We start from the raw sequence: 19529 nt of genomic DNA, 5'->3' as shown, positions 1-19529 counted from the left end.
AGCACAGTGAATATCTGAAATTGGTATGATAAAGCACAACGACTATCTGAAATTGGTATTGGTATGATAAAGCACAGTGACCATCTGAAATTGGTATGATAAAGCACAGTGACTAACTGAAATTGGTATGATAAAGCACAGCAACTATCTGAAACTGGTATGATAAAGCACAGCGACTATCTGAAACTGGTATGATAAAGCACAGCGACTATCTGAAATTGGTATGATAAAGCACAGTGACTAACTGAAATTGGTATTGGTATGATAAAGCACAGTGACTATCTGAAAATGGTATGATAAAGCACAGCGACTATCTGAAATTGGTATGATAAAGCACAGTGACTATCTGAAATTGGTATGATAAAACACAGTGACTATCTGAAATTGGTATGATAAAGCACAGTGAATATCTGAAACTGGTATGATAAAGCACAGTGACTATCTGAAATTGGTATGATATAGCACAGTGACTATCTGAAATTGGTGTGATATAAGAATAGTGATTATCTGAAATTGGTATAATATAAGCACAGTGACTATCTGAAATTGGTATGATATAGCACGGTGAATATCTGAAATTGGTACGATATAAGCACAGTGAATATTTGAAACGGGTAGGATATAGCACAGTGACTATCTGAAACCAAAGGGTTAAAATCGAGCACTTCAAAAAATTTTAATAATTCGAAGCCCTTTAAAGTCGTTACTAGATAATCATTTAAACTCTTGTCACCAAATGTGCATTTTCCAACTACTCTGTCTATAACCACCCTTCCGTTATAAATATGCACATTATTATTTCTACCAAAATGCAATAAATGCATACCAATATCTATTTCTGTCTTGTGAGTATCGTACCTGGGGTATACCACATTTTTGTCTGGACGCTCAATCCCCTCTATGAAAATTCATTTCGTCGTTGTCGAGACTGAACATTTCAGCCTGGTTTGTGTTCAGAATGTTATTAAAAACATCCGATAACTTAGCATCACTTAGCATTAACGTCACCAAAGAGAAAAATATAATTAAAGTTATTAGAAAGATGTAGCATTTCATTTTCTGTTTCATTAAATGCTTCAACAGAGTTATACACATACATATATACATACATATATACATATATATGTATATGTATATATATATATATATATATATATATATATATATATATATATATATATATATATATATATATATATATATATATATATATATATATATATATATATATATATATATATATATATATATATACACACTTTTTATCCATATAATATATTCTAATTCAGATTATACAGCATCTACCCACGCAGAGAGAGGATCCTTAATAACTACTATACCCCAGGGACGTTGAAGACATCTACGCCTGCTTCTTTGTAATTATCTTATAACCATCGACATTGATTTCATGTTTATCTTTAAGTTTAGTTTAAACGATTGTAACAAAATCATAAGAATGAATACATTCAGAAATTTAGTGTAATAATAGCTTTTGTCTTAAGCCACAAACATTCACAAAAGCGAATTTAAAAGAGGTTGGTTTTGTATGATCATAATATTCAGGTTCATATTCCTGACAACTATTCCCTTGACACCGTTACGCATTTACTGGGTCAAATCTTGGTCAACAGTCGACTCAATAGGCTGTAACTGTCTAAAACGAACTCCCTCTGCGGGATCCCCGATGTCCCTTCCTGCATGCCATGAAGAAAGCAACTAAGGGAGGCAGCCATTCTGCCCCGTGGTACGTGTCAAAATTATGTTAATTCTAAGACGTTTTGTACTTTTTACCCCTTTGTGCCTTATCTTTGCTTCTGTGTGCCCTTTTGGGGATGCCTAAACTTACTAGGAAATATTTGCTGAAATGTGCTGATGTACCGTTAACCCTATACACTCATGCATATAAAAAACTTCTTGAGATGCGATGCTGTGAAGACATTAAAATTAGTCCTCTTGAGTGAAATGTTTCAAATAAGAAACTTTTGATAGTTTATACTTGATTATTGAAAATGGTAATCGATTACTTTGTCGTTAAGCTGCTTCAATTTTATTTCGATTATTTTTATTAAGTGTCGAACCATTACTTAAGTCATTTCTACGCAAGAACATTATTTTCTTAAAGTGATATTGAAAACAAAATTCAATATGTTTACCTTTTTGTGTTATTAAGAAATGTACAAAAGTAGCATACACATGCTTTATACATGCATACATACATACATACATACACACACACATACATACATACATACATACATACATACATACATACATACATACATACATACATACATACATACATGCATGCATGCATGCATGCATGCATACATACATACATACATACATACATACATACATACCAGCTTTATAAATAGCATTAAGTAGTCATAGTTATAGAGAACACAAGTTTGATTTGACATATATTTGGTTGAAGATACTTCAGAATTTCATGAAAAGTTAATTAACAGAAGATCTCGAACAATTTTATATAAGAAAGGGATATCAGATTATACATTTTTTAGTGATAGTGTTGGCATTTGTACGGAGGTAAGGTCTATTTCGGACGAAAACATAAAAAAAATTTATGCAGTGCGGTACCGTTTTTCATTACAGGGCTGATTAAGCACGAATTCATCTTCTTTAATCCCACCGCTACCACCAAATTTTTGGATCTGATATCCGCCGAGCGGACGCCATGGAGGCGGTCCCGTTCATGTCATCAGCTTTATCTTTAGACGCTTTCATTAACTAATGTAAATGAACTTGCTATTAATTTAATTATATGAGTTGATAATGGGCTCTAAGTAAGAAGATATTCCTTAGATCGCCTCAGGTACTTATTTTTCACTTTTTACCCTCAAATCTGGGAATTTTCATTTATGTGACGCTTGACATTTTCTCCTCTCACAAGCTTCGCGAGTTTTCAATTCCTTAATCATTATTGTTTTTGTTAGGTTTTTCAGAGTACAAGAATTTTTTGGGCTTAACTTTTCGATAGCTGGTTTCCTTTATTTTGGTTTGGTGGTTTGCAGCACAGCAATACATGACATCTATTTTTAGTGTCGAGACAACTGGAGCTAAGTGCCTTGCCCAGGATCGCACAGTAGCTAATTCAGTCTCATTCGGTTAAAGGATTCAACTCTCAGCCTTTCGGTTAGAGTCTAGTGCGCTAACCATTGAGCCAACTCGGCTGCTGGTTTCCGAACAATGAGATAAGTTTCTCGAATTTCATATCATAAGATAACGAGGAATAAAAATGTGTCAGCTATATATTATAGATGAATTTACTTTGCACAGGGGATACTTGATCCCAAGTATCAATAACTTTTTTTGGGTCAGCCTCACTTAATCGCTTTGTTTTGGTAACGTTTTAGACTGCTATTCAGTGAAGAGAGGTTTAAACAGACAAGCTCTGGCAATAAATATAACCCTATCACGCAGGAATATAGTAATATAGCTTCCAAGAAGAAACAACAGTTAACGGAATGGTATCAGACCATCATGATATTATTTTTGGTCAGGGTTTTCGAAATCTGGTTATTATTTAAAATAATGATTTTGCATATTTTTATTAATTTGTATATAATGTCTCGAATATATTTAACTTGTATTTCATTGTAACCTTTTGTCCAGGAGGAAAGTAACTAACATCAGGAGTGAGAACAAGCTGAGACAAAATGAAATATTAGCCAAGAGACTGAATATGAGATTGAGACTCAAACCAGGTGAATTGAGGATACCATATTACATAAATATATGATTATAGTTTAAAATATTGTAATAAATGTAATATGAGTAAAATAAACTGTTTAAATGTTCATAAATATGTCATTTAAAGTAGCGCAAGTCAGAGATCCATTCTCCTGTTTTTTTTTAAAATCAATTTTTAAAAATTTATAATACTCTGGTCAGGGTATGATTTTCTAAAATCTGCTTTAAATAATATCGGATACAATTCAAGTTTTAAAATATCCAGTCACTCGTAACATAGAAGGAAGTATACGTGTGGGATCTTCCCGATCTTGTTCTATAACGCTTTGGATCAATATATAACATAAAAGTTTAAATTTCTGTAAATCTGTTTATATGTAGAAAAAATGAATTGTCACAATTCATACATTCAAAATGAGTATAATCGACATTATTCATGCAATTTGCCAGACAACACATGTCTGAGATCTATGTTTCTGCTTTCTAAATCATTTCGAAAAAGAAACTGATCTAATATTAAACACGCAAGGTCATTTTCAAAATCTATTCTTCAACGTTTGACAGTTTGTCATGAATAGCTGTTATTTGCATAAAAAAGGGAATTATAAAGATTAATATGTGACCAAAATAAGGTGAAATTGGGGAGATATATTTAATAATAACGAATATTACGAATGCTTCTTAAAATCTTCAATAAATAATTTTTTTAATCAAAGATTTAAAAAAAAGTAGCATGTTAAGGTCTATTCATCTGCTCTCTAAATCAACTTTTTAAAAATTTGTCAGATAAAATCAATGGCGAAACCTTTTTCTGCAGTCTATAATTCACTGTGATTGTTTTCTTTAAATATTTCACAAATATTTTAGATTACATAATGAATACATTAACGTTAATAAGTAAACACTTGCAATGAGAAAACATTTCTGATGTTAGTAGGTAAGTTTTTCATCAAAATGTTGATAATATAGTGAAAAATCTGCTTATTTATCTTGATTTTTTGGTATGCGTATCTTTCTGCAATTGTTTAAGGCTTTAACATAAAGTCAAATAATTATTATTTATCATGGGACCCTGGTGGCTGAGTGCTCTAAAGCGGTCGCCTTTACCGATTACTGACATCTCACCTCTGTCCGCGTGGATTTCAAGTTTCGGGCTCGGACAAAGTGTGTTATGTGAGAAAGCTTGCTAGTAGCTTCCCGTGGTTTGATGGTTCTTACCAGGATTTTCCCGGTTTCTCCATCACCACTTATACTGGTTGCCATGTGCTGAAAAATGGCCTGAAACCCACAACAACAAAATTATCTGTCAATAAATTGCCAAACTAAGTGGAACATTCCATAGATCTACATTTTTCATTTAGAAAAGCTTTGAAAACTTACTTGTTGCCTGTTAAAGCCTTTGCATACATTTGTTTAAGTACCGTCTATATGTTTGTGGCTTGTAAAATAAATTTAAATTAGTTAGACATTCAGCGCTACACATCAGTTAAGTAAAATAATTTTTATGACAGTTATCATAATCAAAACACTACGGAAAGGCATGGAAACTCTTTGCTCTACAGACAAAGAGTCTCTCTGGTTTCAAATTATATTCAAATTAAAGAATTGGTTCTTTTCAATTAAATCAAACTTGACTTTCACAAAATTAACACTGACTGGATATTTAAGACTTTTTTCTTATGTTTTTATAGAATTTTTCCTACAGGCACCGACAAACAGGTAGGTTGATTGAAATACAGGTATATCATTATTTTTGGTCGGAACGTTATAACATTGAAGATTGCACAGGTAAGTGCATCGTATATTCTTAGAGCATTTTTTGTTGTATTCCCCAAAAGAGCCATAAAGACATTCTTCTTTGCTTTGAAAACAAAATTTATTTCGAAACTATAGAAAAAAGTGAACATTGCTATTCTTTGCTTTGTAATATTTTGTTTTATTGTGTATTTCAGCTTATAGTTTGATAGGAACTTATACTAATTAAAACTAATTTTCCTCATAACTTTTAATCATACTAAGTTGTGAAGGCAGCGCAAGGAAAAATTAAAAAAATAAACTGCAAGCGTTGCGTCCTTCTTTTTTTCACTTTAAAAGAAATCTGAAGTTTCCAGACTGAACATGTTTCTTGTATATAAGCAATTCTCGGGCATATTTGGAAACTTCCGAATAAATTTAAGCTTGCGATGCTTCGAAGGTAATAAGGGGATAATTCACTCGAATTATAGTCATTATAACTGTAAATCAAACGACAACTAACGAGTTTAGGACATACGATAGATAACCAGCCAAGAGATTTAGTGAGTATAATTTTACGATAATAAAATCTGGGAGTCATGAAAATAGCGGGGAATATAACACAAAAGTTATGTATTGCATCTACACATCAAATGATCTTAACAAACAAGCATCCGGTAATCTGTAGCTGAACGGGGATAAAACCTTGGTCATCCCAAGTTTAATACATACATACATACATACATACATACATACATACATACATACATAATTTTAACTCTCTAACCTGTATTATGGTATATATATGAAACATTAATTCTGCCTAGTATTATCAAGCATTATCCTGTAGAATCCAAGGATAGCACTTTCCGTTCTGTTAGGTGCATATTTGTAATTCTCTATAATTAATCCTATATACCTTGATTTCTTTCATAGGAACAAGGAATGCCTGTGTAGAAAGATGAGAATTAATTATTGGGTGGCCATGGGAGTGTGTCTGCTACGCAATAGTGCATATACCACCGACGATGTCGCATCACTTTTTGGTGATGTGTGCGTAGTCGTGATGGAATAGGGACTGGTGCGTGCAGGCACGGTGATTAGTGCCGATTGGTGCGGACCTGGGTTCGAATTTCCGTAGAGTACTAATTCAAAATTATCTAACCTGTATGATATTATTATTTGTATATATGTATATATATATATATATATATATATATATATATATATATATATATATATATATATATATATATATATATATATATATATATATATATATATATATATATATATATATATATATATAGAGAGAGAGAGAGAGAGAGAGAGAGAGAGAGAGAGAGAGAGAATATTTATACCAGATTTATATTTCGTAATTAGTATGATTATATTGTATTAATTTTAACTACTCTGCGTTCCTACATGGAATATCATGTGTAGCGAAAGACCAAACTGAAAGCTGCTTCTCATCCCAACGAAGAAAATTTTCCAAGAATATTTCGCTTATATTTCCTTTAATGGCATCATCTCGAATCTGCTGTTGATATATTACATGTTTAATTATACAAGATATCCGGAACACGAAGCGGAAAATACTTTGGAAACTTTAAAAGTCCTAATTCATTTATTACTATGCTAAAGTGAACGATCTGCGACCAATTGCCATGAAATTGGGAGGATATATTATTTCACGATATGCGTCGACAAGACTATAAACTTAAGTCTGGCTATCTTGCTCACATAGTGCAATGTTAAATTATTTTTCCCACACGAATTAAGAATGATTTAGCGATGAATATAGCTAAAATACAGTAACCATCAAGATGACAAACCTCGATATTGAGAATTCCTTCATATAACTAACATCCCATTACGGTCCAAACACCGCATGCACGTTAAGAAAATACCTGGTTAAAAACAAAAGGTCTCTTTAATAAACAACCCGCTTGGACACCAGATCGTTTGTTATAGCGAGAGACTACTACAAAAGACCAAACACATTTATCCATTGTATACCTGTAACTTCCAGTTAGAAGTCCAATTAAATACTTTCTTTAGAAAAACGTGTAGGTTAGTAATCCACGGATTATTTATGAAGTAAAAACTAAATGGATGAAGAAATCATTCCCTCCAATCATCATCATTATCATCATCATCATCGTCGTCGTCGTCGTGATTTAATAACCTTTCTTTCTTATCCCGTTATAATTTTACTACTCCTATACTCGCTAGGCTCGCTTTCACATCAGAGAGTTAAATAAACATTGTTGTTGCCGAAATAATTAAACAGAAGACGACATGGGAGTGCCTGCGTAAAGAAATACCTAAGTCATTTAGAGCGCCTGTTAACACTGTTCAGTGTTTGTGTTGCCTGTCATTTTTTATTTAGACTGGCATCTACACAAGAGTCCTGCATTGCAAAGAGGCTGATGTTACACTCTGCAGAATCGTAACTCTTAAGGTTCCCCCAAAATAATCGTGGATGTTCGAATCAATCAAGATACATTTGGCTTGTTTATCACTGTGGCAACTTTTTGTTTGTAACGTGACATCCTCCAACTTTGCAATATATATATATATATATGTATATGTATATGTATATGTATATCTATATATATATATATATATATATATATATATATATATATATATATATATATATATATATATATATATATATATATATATATATATATATATATATATATATATATATATATATATATATATATATATATATATATCTATATATATATATATATATATATATATATATATCTATATATATATATCTATATCTATATCTATATATATATATCTATATATATATATATCTATATATATATCTATATATATATATATCTATATATATATATATATATATATATATATATCTATATATATACTATATATATATCTATATATATATATATATATATATATATATATCTATATATATATCTATATATATATATATATCTATATATATCTATATATATATATATCTATATATATCTATATATATATATATATATATATATATATATATATATATATATATATATATATCTATATATATCTATATATATATATATATATATATATATATATATATATATATATATATATATATATATATATATATATATATATATATATATATATATATATATATATATATATATATATATGGGCTTTGGTGGGTGTTTTTAGTCAAAGGTAATGATGTACTTTTTGTTTCGTAATACATATATTTGGCATAGACCGCTATAAAATTCCCAACCAGGCTAATGTGGTTCGTTTACAAAGCTTTCATTAGAGATGGCGAAGTATAGCTAGCTAATTAGTATAACGTTGTATTTGATGAAGTATCACATCAAGAAGATGTAATATGGGAAATTTCAGAATAAACAAAGAAGTTTTAAAAAAAATACTTCCATAATTTTGTATTGCTTGCGTATTTTAGCGGACTCGCCAATATGAAGCATTTTGGGGACTGTTTGGCACTTGTGACAGAAATAATAGTTTCTTGGATTTCTTCTTGAAAATATATACTTGTCGGGTAAGTTTTGCGGGTTTTTTAAAAAAAAATTCATATGAAAGAGCATGAAATAAGTGCTTTGAAATCACGTGTAAAAATGCCAGCTTGATATTAACGCTTTTCAAATATATGATAAGTGCATACGTCGGCAAGTTTGAATTAGCAAATAACTGACACAGTGACAGTCACCATTCCGTACATCTCAGTCTATACATTAAATTTTTCAATGGTAATTGTGTCAGTTTAGAAAATCGTACCAATGAGTTTATTTTAAAAAAATTGGGTTAAGACTGGTCAGATTATCATTATTTCTGCATTATTTTCGGCATGAATTACACATGGATATTGCAGGCTCGTTCTTGTATGTCTCATGAAGTTCTGTTGCTTCTATTGCAATACTATTTTTTTTCTCTATAAACTGATTTAATCCTCTTTTCCAAATGTTTATTTTCATGATCATATCTCTTGAAAGAGAGTAACGGAAATAAACAGTTCCTCTCTTCCGCGGCAACCAGTCTATTGAAAAACTCAAACCACATGACTTTGTTGATACGTTTCACACAACGCAGGTTATATCCTAAACTATTATCACTTTCGCTACGTCCCGGGGCGCACTTTCATCTGTTATTGAGTGTAATTGCATAATCATAAGTAGAGAAACGTGAGGGAATCGAACATTAGCTCTCAAACACCGTTAATTTGAATATGCGATGGAACTAATTTGAAATACGATCTCTCTAATCAACCACCGCGCCGGAGGCACGCTGCACGTGAGCTTAGTCCTATTCAAATTCATTTACAACTTTCCATAGTTTGTAATAGCCTTCAAAATGTCAGATCATACTCTGACGAGTAAAATAATTTGATTTTTACCTGTTAATACATTCTTAAAGGAATGTAATCCTCGTCGTATCTATGTAATGTTTTTCTAAATTACTATTTAAAAAAAAATATCAATCCACTTTTGACGAATCTCCTTCTCCTCGTCGATTATCTTTGGTTTTTATCATATGTGGTTAATTGATTTTTCTTACTAAATTGAAAATGATTGGAAGGGGGTTCTGCTCGGGATATTTTTTTTAAATTATATAAATCGTAAGTATAAAAACAGTGCGTGGTGCAAGATTCAAAATTAGTCTCTTTTTTATTTAAAAAAAGAAAAAGTTAAAAAAAGGCCTAAACTGCGTGTTCAGCTGTGGTCAGATTTGTAACCAGCTTACTGCTGTAATGTTCATTCACATGCTGTAAATACGATAAGATAAAAAGGTGAAACTAATAACCATTATGAATTTTATTGCTTCAGAAGAAGATCTGTAATGTGTTTCAACTCGTTTCCTCTGACGAGTGGCCATGTTTTGGTGTATTATTTTGTGAAATAGTACTTAGAGGTCTTATACTAGTCTGCTTGCACCTGTGAAAATGCAATTTTTTTTACTGTTTCTGCTGTTATTGTTGTCGTTGTTTATTTGCATTCATATAATTGCGTGATATAAAAATAGACATACTGGCATTACGATTGTCCGTAACAAAGTTAAACTCAGTGGACCCCTATGACAAGGGTTATTCTTCTCAAATACATTATTTTGTTTATTTATTTATTTACTTATTTATTTTTTTATTTTTATTTTTTATATTCATTTTATATTTATTTATTTATTTATTTATTTATTTATTCATTCATTCATTCATTCATTCATTCATTCATTCATTCATTCATTCATTCATTCATTCATTCTGTCCTCTGATAACGGTGAAGTTGCATTCGACAGGATTCCAGAGAATCTTAACGTAACTCCTATATTTGTATAAATACTCTCAGTCTTAGCAATAAGTGATCAGTTGTGATAGAACTGGGGACGTTCAAGGAATGACTTTTTCAGAGTCGATTGGTTTTGAAACTTTAGCCAAGTAAAATGAAACAATAAGTAACTATTAGTAGATTATCACCTTAAAAGTAAAGAAATCTCCTTAAGTCAAAACAGTATCGTCTGGTAGTGAAAAAAGGTCTGACTCTTTTAAAACATTTGAAAATAATAGTAAAAATTACAATACAATACAATACAATACAATACAATACAATACAATACAATACAATACAATACAATACAATACAATGCAATGCAATGCAATGCAATCCAATGCAATGCAATACAATACAATACAATACAGTACGATACTATACGATATGATACGATACGATACGATACGATACGATGCGATGCGATGCGATACAATACAATAAACCGGTTCTGAATTAATGAGTAAATATTCCCTGGTTATTTGTTATTTGAAAACGTGACTTCTCTATTTTCATAAATACATTCCCATCTTTATTTACCCACATAGAAGTAGCCCGGGAAAATTTTCAGACTTTAAATAGTTAAAGTATCCCTCTCTAAATGGCAAAAAGGAAAATAAATGCACTTTAACTCAGCCATATGTGTTGTAATTGGATCTGATTAATCTCTTTTTACGGATCACTTAATTTTCCTAAATTTATGGAGATTAAAGTTATCAGGCGATAGGGTAAAGACTTCGATAAACTATTTGATAAATATGTGAAAAGATCTCTAAACTGAAAGGGCAAGAAATTCATCGCTAGAAACATGATAAATGGGTGAATATGAAAAGCTTCCAAATTGGCCCCTGGGATTCTATAATTTAATATAATTGCATAATGTACTGAGTCTCAAAAATAAATTGAATGTTGTTGATTTTATCAAATGTCTGGATTTTTGCCTGAATTAAATGAGTAGTAAAACAGATCAAATAGTCTTACAATTTACGTTTCTGACGGGGAGATACAGATTATTCCATTATTAGTCATTTGTTAAAATTAAACCTCTAATTATTATTTTTTTATACGATAATTTTTGTTAGTTTAGTTTAACTCTTAACATTACCATTTAACATACTTGTGAAAAACCAACACTACTACTACTACTACTACTACTACTACTACTAATAATAATAATAGTTATTTTTTAATTATTATTATTATTATTATTATTATTATTATTATTATTATTATTATTATTATCTGTGCGATAAAGAAAATTTTTCAAATAATCCGCAATAGTAATAAACAAAGTAATATTTCCTTCTGAAACTCAGTATCTACATTAAAACTAATGAAATATAAACTCCAAGAAAAACTAAATAGCAAATTTATATTATGTTATCGCATAGTCCTTTGAAAACATGTCTCACGGAATCAAACTAGCATATTCTACAATAATGTGTACGTAAGTTACTGTATATTGACTAATAAGTCTTATCCTATGCGTATTCTATTATTTTGTTTCTCTTCCAGAATTTCAGTTCTTAGTTTTTGTACCTATGAATTCATAGAGTGAAAGAACACGTAGCTTTAAAAGAAGAAAAAGTATTAGATAAATTGTAATGAAAAGTAGGCAAGATAAAATGCGTCCTCCCCTCCCTAAACTTATTGCAGCCATTGTAATGACATTTTGCAGGAGTTTCAGGCAATTACGTGATTTGGCACATGCATAAGTATATTTAAGAGGTTTTATTTAAATACTATTTATATTTACTATTTATATAAACAGCATTTATTCGCTGTCTTACAAAGTAGGACTTGTTGCAAATTGAATGCTTGACTCATGAAACTTTCCTTATGAAATCGCGATTGATTTTTTTAAATTGTTATTCTTCAACATTTCGAAATTTTGGTATTTACTATTCTTTTCCTGCAGCATGAAAGCAGTTGTTATGAAAACTTGAGATAAATTTGTTTCTCATAATTATTCAAATATTACCTGGGAGAAAAATAAGTGTAATAAAAATAGTCTTATTTGCGCTCGACACAGAACGTGTAAGACCAGTGTTACATTAAAAAAATGAATTCAGCCAATCTGTATTTTTACTGATTTACTTTTTTTTCGATCAAGTTGCATAGAACACAATTTAAACATGTAAGAAATTTAAGGCATAATCATTAAAAATCGTACATTTGATCACCTTTATCGGATGGTAACTCAGTTGAGTGCCTTTAACACAGACGATTAGGACTATATTAATTCTCAAGCACAGCGTGTTTTTGACTTTAAATCACTAATATAGGGTGGCAGAAAAGTTAATTTCTCGATTTAGAACTTACAGATTTTATACCAAAAGTAGATTTTTGTTCAGCTTTTTTATACCCGCTATCGGGAAAGATAGCATCACGTTACATCCAGGCACCTCTTACGGGTACAATCTAATTGATGCTCTATGGAAAAAAGTGACAGTTTAGCGTTGTTAAATATAAAGCTTATGAAATAAGAAAAGAAACGTAACAGCGAGTTCGCAAAATATGACCAGAACCCGAGGAATTTACTTATGCTAATAAAATGGATGGTAAAGTGTAGAAATGTGTAAAATGTAGGGAAGGATATTGTTCACATCCAGAGCGGAACTGGAATTTTTTTGTTGTCAAACATTCCTAATTCTAAAGATAATACTCATTTCAAGCACACACACACACACACACACACACACACACACACACACACACACACACAACACTCACTCACACACCATTTAGAAGATACGTACAACCTTTCCTTATGATGTAGGTCACAGTGTCTGTCGTTGATATACTTGGTGACAATATTTTCATATTGCACTGGTTTGAATTTTCAAAGCAAAGTGGTTAAAAAATTAAGTTATATTATAGAAAAGAAAGGTATATACATACATACATGCATGCATGCATGCATGCATGCATGCATACATACATACATACATACATACATACATATATATATATATATATATATATATATATATATATATATATATATATATATATATATATATATATATATATATATATATATATATATATATATATATATATATATATATATATATATATATATATATATATATATATATATATATATATAAAACAAATGATAGTAATGGAAATTCCGATCCATTGTCTCTATATGTAACATTCTATTCGAACTTTGCCAGAGAATTTCTTTTCTTTCAATGGTTTATTTTATCAGATCAAACACTTATTTCAAAATATAAATTGAACATATAAACCTCTTGGCGTGAATTAAATTTTTTACTAGAAGCTGTTAGACAAATTCAGAGGAAATATCATTACGTACAGAAGTCATACACTCATACATATCAAGGACCATATAAAGAATTCGTCCTTGTATCGTGTTTCAACAAAACAAAGTAGAGGCAGATTTCGTAATTAATTCTATAATTTAACACGATCTGAACAGCTGACTAGACCGCCATGTAGTGCATGGTTTTGATATCTTTAATTTGCGTTTTGATATCTTTAGTTTGCGTTTTGATATCTTTAATTTGCGAATAAAAATACTAATTAGATCACTTATATGTTTGTGGGGTGATATCAGCAGATTGGGGAAGGAGTTGTTATTTTCACACACAGCATCACGAAAGAAAAGTAAAGGTAATTGATTTCGTAGGAATCTTCGTTTTCTGACTGCACAGAGAGGTGATTGGTGGAAAATAAAGGATAGGATGTGTGGGTGAGAGGTGGAAATTAATGAATAGGGTGTGAGAGGTGCAAAGTAAAGGATTTATAGATGGAAAACGAAGGATTGGGTGTGTGGGTATTCATAACACAAACACTTTGATCAATATGATTAATAATAAGTAATAATTAATCTCTTGCGAATAACAGATCGAAAGAAAAAAAAACACTTCCAATTTTGAAAAGACAATAATAGTCGCTAGAGTACTTGCGGACTAACAAAATTGTATAAGAGTTGCAAATTACAACATTCTGTTAAGCGTTTGATAAACTTATATCAACATGATCATGGGGTAAGAACATAATGGCAATAGATTGGAAAACATTAAAGGGGGTTCTATTCTGTATAAAGAATATACACTTGTCTGATATTCACCTAAACACAAACTGAGGGAGAACCTCAATGAAAACTCCGATGAGACATCATGTTAAAATGAGGACCTGGAAACTACTGTATTTCTTGACAGTGCCCCATTTAGCAAAAACTTTCGTCTAGAGTCTAGAAACCTTTCACCATAGATGCATTCTTTTACGATGAATGGGTGTTCTTTGTGACAGAATACGTGTTATTACAGATAGTATTAGATATTATCCTTATCGTAGCAAGGGCAAAAGCATATATTTTTGTAACATGATTAAAGTAAACCAATAAAAAAAAGAAGAAGAAGAAGAAGAAAAAGAAGAGACAGAAAAGAACTTTGCTAATATAAATGACGATAAAGGAGACAATCCTTTACTTCTACATATAGCTTGGCACTGTTTTTAGATATTCTATTTTTGTTACAAGTTTTTAGACAACTATGACGAAATGTTGAAGCGGGATTTCACGCACCTAACCTTTGGTGGTCACGCAAATATATTACTTTGGATACAGTTTTTTTGTATTGATATATAACTTAGAGGTCAGCCCTCGCATCATGCTACCTTTTTATCACATGGGTACGGTTTTAAATGATAATAAGGAATAAGGTATCATATATATATATATATATATATATATATATATATATATATATATATATATATATATATATATATATATATATATATATATATATATATTTCTGACAGTTGTTTAAAATAGTGTAGGTAACAGAAAGAACTAAAACTTAATTTTCTATTTGACTACTAAAATTTTGTTTATTATCATCATCATCATCATCGTCGTCGTCGTGATTATTACTATCATATTAAATATTAGTAGTTGTAATAATATTGTTGTTTCTTCTTCATCCGTTATTACTGAATAAATCATTTTCAATCATAAACGTTAGCCTTGTAAACCCTTGAAGTAAAGTACTTCTTACAAAGTTTCTTATCGCCAGCGGTACCATACCATACTACATGCGTTTTGTGTTCTATTAGTAACATCCCATCCTCCTCAGCGAGGCAGTTAATTATCATATTAAAATAATTGAATTACCATAATGGAAGAGATCTTGACTCAATGGTTTGGTCAATTTCCTCACATTAAACGTTATTGGTATAAGTGTGAAATAAATCAGACGTGGAGAATTTGTGAGGCTTCAGAAACAGGTTTGTTATAGAACAATTAAATACTTCAAGTTACGAAGCCTTGCTTTCAGAGAGAGAGAGAGAGACAGAGACAGAGAGACAGACAGGGATTGCACGTATCTGTTCATTTTAGGTACTAAAAACGTCATCATATTAATATCACATATAAATACCGTATATAGTCACTTATAAAACAGGTGAAACTGTATTAGAAAATACAGATCATGATTTGCCGTATCATAATGCAGCTGCAGATCAGGGTATGTGTTGTTTTCTTCTACTGATTACTCCTAACTAACTGCACAGACCCAGATTTCCCGGCGCATCATGCGATGGCAGATCTGAGCCTGTGTAGTTTGCAGTTTGACTCGTCTTATAAGCGAGTATGACGTTAGCTATTCCAATGACCAACTTTCCCTTTCATCTCGTTTTGTATGTCTTTGGATCCCATGAAAGCTTACACCAAGCAAAAGGAGGATGAATCGAATGAAACTGCATTAAAATACTCTGATTTAAAACTTTTTGCGCGCCTCACTTATGCTCACACTGGGACAAAGTGGAAGAATGGAAAGCAATATTTGCATTATGTTTTCTTTTGTTACGCCAAACTTCTATTATCCATTGCGAGCTATGGTTTTGTATCGATAATTAGTAGTCCGGATGAATAGTATTGATTATATATATTTTAATTTTGTATTCATTAATAGTCGTGATAACCGAAAAGTCCGATAAATCGGCGCCTGTCAAATCGACCTCAGATACAAATAGCCAGTGATGTTATAATAAATCAGTCAGCTGCGCTCGTTTGATGTGTTTGCTTGTTTGGTGTCAATATTTTTACAATTATCTGGATTCGAAGACAGTTGTATGACCCAGTCAGAAACATACCCTTCTCTTTGAACTGGATATAGCTCACGGACTCGATGTTTGCCAGAACATCCCGAATGATTTTTTTTTTTGTATCCTCGCATATCACTACTTACATCACAATATATCACAAAATATTCCAGGTTTTTCCTTAATATCTTCATAAAACTGCACGAGCGCCTTTTGCTCTGGGCAATAAAGTCGTAATTCACCATATGAAAAACATTAAAGGTTTTATTATTGCTAGAATGGTTCGCAACCCCCGTTGGGTGCTTTCTTCTCGCCTGTGTCGTTTGGAGGGCTTACTTCCACCAGAACTGGTACAAACCAATAGACCGAACCATTCTGTACGAGGGGAACCACGATTTTGTCGGGAAAAGAGAAATAAAAGTTGCTCTCAAGTCTCCACTATGTCTAGTCTGCCTTTTAGATGTTATGATTTTTGACAATTTACAACTTTCACGAAGTTTTTTCCGCATTTCCTGGCCTGTGAAGATGACGGAGTTAGGGTTAAGTCGGGGTACAGCCTGATCAGATTTACAAAATCTATAGACTCTGGGATTGCGTTCTTGCTCTCATGAGGGGGTTATTTAAGTCTTCTAGAAAATAAGATTCGAACAAAAACAAGTGCAAATGCAAGTTCATATACAATTACACCTTTCTTATGCTTCTAATGGATTTTATTGCACGTTGTTTTTGTAAGCTGCACGCTATGTGAAAACCGACGAAAGACTGCGGAAAACATTCAGAGCAAGCTACCCTACATTACATGGATTTTGACACAACAGTCATGGCAGACAGATCACCTAAACGTGTAAGAAAGTATCGCCGTCTTTATCATAGTTGCAACTTTGGCATATTTTGCACCATTTTAACAAAATTATAATGATAACATCATACCAAAAGGCAACTAATGCATTGCATCACTCCAATACAAACCAGTCAGTGTTCTTGTATAAAAATGCCTTCATATGAAAAATACCTTTTGATTATCACTTATATAATGTTCTTTGTATGTTTTGTTAAAGACTGGTTGGCACACTGTGCCTTATTTGCTTAAAGCTAAAGAAGTTCTCAAACTAAAAAGTCAGGAAACGATGACACTATAAGCAAAATCGGTCATTTAGTAAGTTATCTGCACAAATATGGGTAGCTGTGACATGATTTTTATTGTTTTCATTACCATTCCAGCAACAAATGTAGATGTCTGATATCTTTAAACCTATATACAATAACAACGTCTGAAGACTGTCTTGCAGGTACTACGTACAGCGTAGATATACAATTTATACTTGTAAAATACATCCTGGTAGGCATATTTCTGGGTCAAGTTCGTATGTCTTGAAGACTGGATTATAGGTACTGCAGACTAGTGTAGGTCATTATTAGTGTGGATATGCTATCTAAGCTTGTAAAATATATCCTGGTAGACATATATGAGTGACCAAGTCGTGTGTGTGAAAGACTGGATTATTCGTACTACAGACAACTGTAGGTCTATATTAGTGTAGATATGCAATCTATACTTGTAAAATACTTTTGGTAGAGATATTTGAGACCAATTGGTACGTGTTGTAAGCTCAGCATCGGCAAATTAAAACTACTTAATCCCATCAGCAATGCTTAGTACCGTGTCAGTAGTAAGCCATTCATTAGTACCGTGTCAGTAGTAAGCTACATGTTGACGCTGAATAGTGTATTATAGTAACACTTGTAACAGATGATTACGTACAATCATCGCTTTAAATATAACTTTGATGTAAGTTACACTTCATGACTGATTATTCTTTTCTTGCAGTTTACTTTTGTCTTGGAGACCATCTAGCGGAATCCGACATTTCTAAAATCAAGTGATCATTTAAAATAAGTTTTGTGGACATTTTTAAATCTCCAATAATACGGTCAATTTGTGTGGTCTTATTCTAAAGTGGTCTCTTAACAGAAGATGTTTATTAGCAAAGAGTTGACTATATATTTTCCTTTTGAACATATAGTGTACCATACTGAAAAATAAGCGAAAATCAGACCTATGCAAACAAATATTGGTTTATGATTGTCTAAATATTTGCAAGGTGCGATTTCTGATGGTAACACTATTCTGGATATATTTTTGTTTATTATGGTTAATATGTTTTATCAATAATCATATCACTTCCTAGTTGAAGTACACCTTTCATGCAAATTGTGGGCAAATTTAAGCCAAGTGACGTGGGCTCGCTGCACAAATATTTTTCTCAAAAACAAATTACATCATTTACTCGCTGTAGTTCTTCAAGAATGTTTTGTGTCAATCGATTGTTTATAGATAAATATTGCTAAGAGAAATCTCCATATGGGATACATCCATGATATCGTTCCTTGTATTTAGTTTAATTTTAACTTTAACCAAAATATATCAAGAACGATACTATGCAGATGACCAATAAATAATAAGTAATAACAGGTTTATGTTGATCGTTTCCAAACAGCACTTTCAACATATTATTGACTACTACTACTACTACTACTTTTACTACTACTGCTACTACTACTATAGCAATATGATTCAGAATGAGAAAAGGAAGAAAGACGGATGGTGGGATGCGTGTATAAATATTTTACCTGAACTCTCGCTTCCGTCAGGTTGCACCGTAA

General features: G+C 31.4%; 1 protein-coding gene across 1 annotated transcript in view; it reads right to left on the bottom strand.

Annotated features, from left to right (window-relative positions):
- LOC149785348 (homeobox protein orthopedia-like) overlaps nt 1–19529 on the bottom strand; it is a 33260-nt gene that overhangs the window by 6572 nt on the left and 7159 nt on the right. Inside the window, exon 2 of the mRNA XM_089979240.1 lies at nt 19497–19529. This exon is cut by the window's right edge and continues 344 nt beyond it. Within this exon, the coding sequence (XP_089835366.1) occupies nt 19497–19529 (33 nt within the window). The remainder of the gene's footprint in view (nt 1–19496) is intronic.

Source organism: Sinohyriopsis cumingii, chromosome 13, assembly GCF_028554795.1.
Source record: "Sinohyriopsis cumingii isolate HCF-2022 chromosome 13, ASM2855479v2, whole genome shotgun sequence".
Taxonomy (NCBI): domain Eukaryota; kingdom Metazoa; phylum Mollusca; class Bivalvia; order Unionida; family Unionidae; genus Sinohyriopsis; species Sinohyriopsis cumingii.
Note: the sequence above shows the minus strand (reverse complement) of the source record. Positions and strands in the feature narration are given on the sequence as shown.